The following is a 6,049-nucleotide window of genomic DNA, read 5'->3' on the forward strand; positions in this document are numbered from 1 at the left end:
GGCTCCCAGCCCCGAGCCTCGGCGATCGGACTCGGGAGGCCCGCGCCGCGCCATTTGCATGTTCCCGGGAACGCAAGGAGGCCTGTAATTTTCTTTTTAAAATCGTTGGGCAGGGTTTGGGGCCAGCGCTTCCAAAACCCCGCGGAGTTGACGTCGTCCTTAAACTCTCTCTTAAGAGAAGCGGACTGGCCTATTCTTCTGACTTTTTTAGAAGAGAAGGTGACTCCTGGGGCTGCATATTCAAAAGGNAATTAAAGGGACAAAATAAAATACGATCGTCTCATGCATATTTAATCACTTGCACTTCCAGCTTTGAAACCACTTTCCCGGCGTGAATCTTCTCACTAATTTAAACTCTTAAGGCGACTGCTGTTTGCAAAAACATCTGGACAAGGCAGTTTTCAAGCTTGTTTAAATTCGAATAAGTTAATGGAGCCCCGTCGCGGGTTTAAAAAAAAAATAGCAAAATTTAAAACTCTGGTGATAGTTTGGGGGGGGGTGTTAAAAATCAAGCAGGGTTAAAGTCATCTTGAGCAGAAATGCAAATATGTGCATTCTGATTTAGCCTAATTAAAGCGGTGTTATGTGCAAACACATTCTCTCCACTCGGGCTTGGGTTTAATAGAGCAAATTAATTCCCCTCGCCGGAGTATGTTTTTGCCATAAACCCTCCCCTCCCCCGACCGCCGAAAATTTCCCACGAAGTGAAACACGTCCGCGGTTCCAACTCTCCCGCGCAAAATTGGAGACCATCACACCGACAGCGTTGGCGGGCCTCGGGCACAGGGCGGTGTCTCTTCCTCGTTTGGGATCGAGACTCATCCTGATTTTTCATTTTGAGAGGAAGCATGCGGGATTCAGACGAGAAAATAAAATCGCAAAAAGTACTTTTGTGGCTACTTGGACTCGTGAATCAGCTACAGGAAAAGTGCTAACGCGACAAGCCTGATCGAGTCCACAACAGCCTCAGTATCTGGGCAAGTGTCCTCGAACTTTTGAAGGCCACTTGTCCAAAAAGGGGCCCGTGCGGGAGCGGGGCCGGAGGCGGGGGGGCAGGGGCGCCCTCCGGGCCGTTCCGGGCTCCCCTCACTGCCCCCAAGCGACTGTGGTGCTCCCTCCCCCACTCCGCCCACTGTCTCCAATCCCCGACTCTGCAAAGTGCAGGCTTGTAATTCAGGACAAGTGTGACACCTACCTGTGAAAGGGGGGAACCGTCCCCTAGCCGGTCCCGCGGCCCCAGCCTCGCTGCTGCGCGGGGATCTATGGGGCCGCCTACCACCCGCACTGGCGCGGCTGGAACATTTACTAATTTAATCAAACTCAAGGAAGAGATCAATGCCCAATTTTGAAGGGGTAGGGAAAAGAGTGACTTGGGAAAGCCTTCTCCTTGGCATCCCCTTACGCTCCCCGCCTGCCTTAGCCCACAGCACCTTTGAAATAGTAATAAGGGCTAAATCCGGCATAAAATCGAACTCATTAGCAAAGTTCACCAGCTGATTGCTTTGCATAAAACACGACACTGATTGGAAGTAATTAGGTTAAGCGATGGAGCTCGGGTGGTACGTGTCTCTAGCTGGCTTTGCCATCTTTTCTCCCTTCTGGGCACACACTTGGGTCTCTCTTCTCCCTCCTCCAGGGTCCAATCTCCCCCAAGCCACCGGCGTCAGTGATCCAAATCTGCATTCCCCTCAGGGCCTGGGTCCCGGGGCTTGCCGCCTAATTACGGTTTCCCCCCTGGCACCGCCGAAGTTCTATGGAACCTTTCATTGCCCACTTGGGGGGGGGGCGTGCAAAGTTGCAGTTTCCACCTTTTGTCCAAGGCGATGGACAGTTTATTGAGGCTTCTAAAAAGTAATGAGTGGCTCTGATTATGTTAAAATCTCTTTTAATTAAATATTTTGCATTTTACAAAGGCGGCTTCAGTTTCTTTTACTTTTTAAATCTAAGAGTATAACCTGTTTCCTTTCTGTAATAATACTTTAGCTCATACCCAGAAAAATCAATAGGTGTAAAAAATTAAATTAAACTTGTATTTTTTAAACTATGAAACAGTTTCGGGGGAAACACAAATGTATATATTTATATTACAAAAAAAAACATTAAATGCCTGTACAGGTGTCTTAATTTCATAATTTACTTCAAAGATATTGAATTATCAATTTAAATACAAAAATGCTACATTAAATATACAGAATAAGATTTAATACAAATCCTTTTTTTTTTTTTAATTTTTCTTTTCGGTTGGTTAAGACNGACATTTTTTTGTGTGTGGAGATGTTTACATTTTTATGTCATCCATCTCCATGAACTATAAACTTTTTAATAGGAGGGGTAGTTTTGTTTCTCTCTCTTGGTGATGGAAAAATAACTGCCAAGGCCATGTTTTTTTTAATAAATTAGCAAAGTCCGGGACCGACGCAGCCCGCGTTAAATGTCGGACATACCTTTCTTCAATTCATAGGGAGAGTCTTTGCACAGATCTAGCTGGCACTGGCTCCGCAACATTTTCGGGTCTTTAGCCAAAGCGTCCGCTCGGTTCAACACGGTCTGGTTTAATCCATTGAAATGCGAGCCCGGACCGGTTGTGGGGCCTGGCCCTGGCCCTGGGTGGCCGTGAAGGTGTCCGAAGGAGCCATAGTTCGTGTAGCCGGGATAGAAGGGCGCCGTGTAGTAGAGAGGCCGGGACAGCACCGTCCCGCCTGGAAAGGGACACTGCGCCGTGGGGGAGCGCGGTGGCGCCGGGGCCGGCGACGCGCGGCTGCCTCCTAAGGCTTGGCCCGCCACCGGCCCGGGGCACGGTGGGCATGGAGAGCCTTCGCTCCCGCCGCCCCCGTCCTTGACCTTGTCCGAGGATGTGGCGATCTCTGCCAGAGACCACAGTTTGGGCTTGGNTGCCCCCAACCTCCAGCGCCCCCCGCTTCCCTTCCTACGCCCGCTCAACACACCCCTTCCCGCGTCCACCAACCTGCTTCGGGGCCCTCGGAGTCTCCCTTGTCCTCGGGCTTCTGGGGCTCATCTTCGTCGTTCTTCTCCAGGTCGATGTTCTCCTCCTCCTCCTCGTCCTCGCTGCGGTTCCGCGGCGTCCACGTCATCTTGTTCTCCTTCTTGAGGCGCCGGCGCGCGTTGGCGAACCAGGTGGACACCTGGGTGAGGGTCATCTTGGTGATGATGGCCAGCATGATCTTCTCGCCCTTGGTGGGGTAGGGGTTCTTGCGGTGCTCGTTCAGCCAGGCCTTGAGCGTGGCGGTGGCGTCTCGCGTGGCGTTCTTCCGGTACGCGGGGTCCCCGTACGGGTACGAGCCCAGGGGCGCCGCGTAGGGGTGGTACCCCAAGGAGCCTGCCATGCCCGGGGTGTGATCGTAGGGAGAGCCCTGCAAGGAACACGCAGAGAGAAGGTGAGAGTGGGCCTGGAGCCGCAGTACCACTTAGACGACCGAAGCACACTCTCCCTGCGTCCCCGGGGGTGCGCGAGCTGTGAGGCCGGGGCTCCAGGCTATCCCTGGGGTAAGGCTGGCGGGCTCAGACCCAGGGGCACCTCCTCCTCGGAAGGCAGCGGGGGCGCCAACTCCTGGCTCCAGTCCTTCGGGGGCGCTTGAAGCCGTCCTGGCCCCAGCGGCACCCTACTGTAGGCCCCTCGGGTGCCCGGGGCAAGTCCGCCCCCCAGGCGCAGATCCGGCCACCTCGGCGGGGCCCTGCACCCAGACAGAGGCCTGGGCGGCTGCAGCGACTCTGCACCCGTGCCTGGGTGGCTGCACGGTAGGCGCAAAGAGGGAGAGCACGGGAAGTCAAGGCATTTTTACCCCCACAGAGAAAGGCGAAGGAAAAGCTAAGCCTCGCCCCAGCACTCGCCACCCCTCCAAAAATGTTACCCCAAACCGAAGCCACCGCGCTTTTCCAGAAAGTGCACCCGGCCGAAAAATCCCGGATGCACCGCAGCTCGGCCGACTTTTCAGAAATTTAATACCTCCAAATCGGATTGCGAAGATAGGATTACGGATTTGCAACATTTTGGAGGACTAATTAAAGGCGAGGCCAAACACATTTACATAGATTTAGCACGCTTCTGCGCGGATTTCTGGCCCCTTTCTTTTGAACTACTTTTCCAAAATGGCACAACCAAAAAAATATTAAAATGAACTAAAATTTGCAGGACGGCCTGGAGCTCACGTTGGAACCGAGTGCTGCTCTTTGATTGCAGCGACCTCANCCCCCACCCCTCCCTCCCTTGCTGCTTTCTCTTTTTCCCCCTCGCTCTTTGCACTGGGGGGCTCTGCTTTTGGCTTCGCAAAGGTCCTGCCAAGATGCTAAGTTGGAAATTGAGGATTCTGACGCCTTGTGCGCGCCTGAAGCTCCTCCTTCCCGGGGTGTAGTCGGTGGGAGGACTGGCAGGAACCTCTGGGCGGCCGCAGCCAACCCGGCCGCCAGNCCCCTCCTCTCCCGGGTCTCTCTCCCTCTCTCTCTCTTTCTCAGACTCTCGAGCGCCGGCCCCAGGATGACAATCACATCCCAGGCGCGCCGATCTCTTCCAACTTTCCTTCCCTGCTAAGTCGGGCTGGAGCGGCAGTTCCGAGGCAAGGCGGGCCCTGGTGGGCCAGTCCGGCCGTCCCGCAGCACAAAGGCGACGAGGCGGCGGACTGCGAGCCGCCGAAACGCCGTGCCCTGTGCTGGCTAGAGTAAACCGCGAAGTTAGCGGATTTCTTGTTAGCCAAGAGGCCGGGTTCCGAGGCGGATCGCCGCCTACTCGCTCCCGGCTTCGCGTCCTAGCCGGGGAACCGGAGAGCGAGTTTGGAGACCTGGAATGGAGGTCCCTGGGAGAGACGGAGGGATGCCTGCGTCCGGGGCGCAGGGGGTCCGGGACGACTGTCCCTTTCCGCCAGCAGCAGCAGCAGCAGCAGCAGGTGGGCGAAGAGACAGGCCTTGGACATCTGCACGTCTCCGGCCCGGCCTCCCTTCCACCAACTCCGCGTCCAACCGCGAGGGAAGAGGGAGGCGGGACTACGCGGGTAGCCTTTCTCCAGAGCAGAGGTAGTGGGCATGAGCTGCCCGACGGAGAAGCAGCTGTGCGGGAGTGGGCTCCGGGCCCCACTCCTCCCGCCCCCGCCACGACTCGCTGTCTCTTTCTCCCGGCTTTCCATCCGCAGCTCCCCCTGCCAGGCCGGTGGTGGTTGGTGGTGGACGGTGCGGACCCCCTTACCCTTAACACGCACCTTAGCGCCCGCCCACGCTCCATTGTAAACGCTCGGCATTGCCCAACCCAACCACTGTTTGCTTAGCGAGGCGCTGGCAAGGCAAACACACACAACTGAGTCACAGGCAGAGCTCTTGCCCACGACGGCCACACAGTGAGAATACAAAACAGACCTCCCGCCTGTGTCTCCACCCCGCGCCGCCGCGAGCCGCAGACGCACTCGATCTCTGGGACAGACAGGGGCGCTGGTGAACCAAAACAGGGGCAGGCACAGTGTTGGGCACTCCACGGGACCTCGGGATGTCAGGGACTTCGTGGCCTTTTATAAACCTGGGCCGCACGCGAGCCGAAGCACAACTGCACGGTTTCCCGCGATGACTTTCACAAGCAGGATGCACTTTATTTCCGGAGCTTCAGTCCCCGCACACCAACCCACTCTGTACACTCGGACACACTTGGCGGCTGGACTTCACGCACGCGCGCTAACTCCTCCCCTCCTTCGGCTCTCCCTTTGGCTCCGCCCCTCAAGCGGACATTCAGCAAATCTCTCGGTCCGCCCCGCCCAATCCCTCCATGCCTCCATCTGTAATTGGACGCTGGCCTCTGTTGGCTCCTCCCCTCGGCGACGCGATCCCGCTTCCCTCCGAGTCACAGCGCCGAGGGGGTGGGGTTGGGCGGGGCGTCGGCGCGCTATTGTCATGGAGACGAGAAGCCGGCGGCCGCGGAGGCGGGCGCAGCCGGGCTCCGGGTGGCTGTGAGCCGGTGGAGACTGAGGCCGAGCTGCCGGGCCAGCTCGAGCGGGAGGGAGCGCGCAGCTGGCCAATGGTGGCTTCTCGGGGAACCTGGGGAGGTGTCCTCTCG

The 6,049-nt window shown here is 56.7% G+C and overlaps 1 protein-coding gene across 1 annotated transcript in view; it reads right to left on the bottom strand.

Moving 5' to 3' along the window:
- Window positions 1–5,246, bottom strand: part of IRX5 (iroquois homeobox 5) — a 21,472-nt gene extending 16,226 nt beyond the window's left edge. The window contains exons 1-5 of the mRNA XM_077751288.1: window positions 4,830–5,246; window positions 4,615–4,760; window positions 3,536–3,692; window positions 2,946–3,371; window positions 2,445–2,886 (exon numbers count right to left, since the gene is read on the bottom strand). Of these exons, the coding sequence (XP_077607414.1) occupies window positions 2,445–2,886; window positions 2,946–3,371; window positions 3,536–3,692; window positions 4,615–4,760; window positions 4,830–5,246 (1,588 nt within the window). The remainder of the gene's footprint in view (window positions 1–2,444; window positions 2,887–2,945; window positions 3,372–3,535; window positions 3,693–4,614; window positions 4,761–4,829) is intronic.
- Window positions 5,247–6,049: the final 803 nt, after the last annotated feature.

This window comes from Crocuta crocuta, unplaced genomic scaffold (genome assembly GCF_008692635.1).
Source record: "Crocuta crocuta isolate KB4526 unplaced genomic scaffold, BGI_CrCroc_1.0 scaffold124, whole genome shotgun sequence".
Taxonomy (NCBI): Eukaryota; Metazoa; Chordata; class Mammalia; order Carnivora; family Hyaenidae; genus Crocuta; species Crocuta crocuta.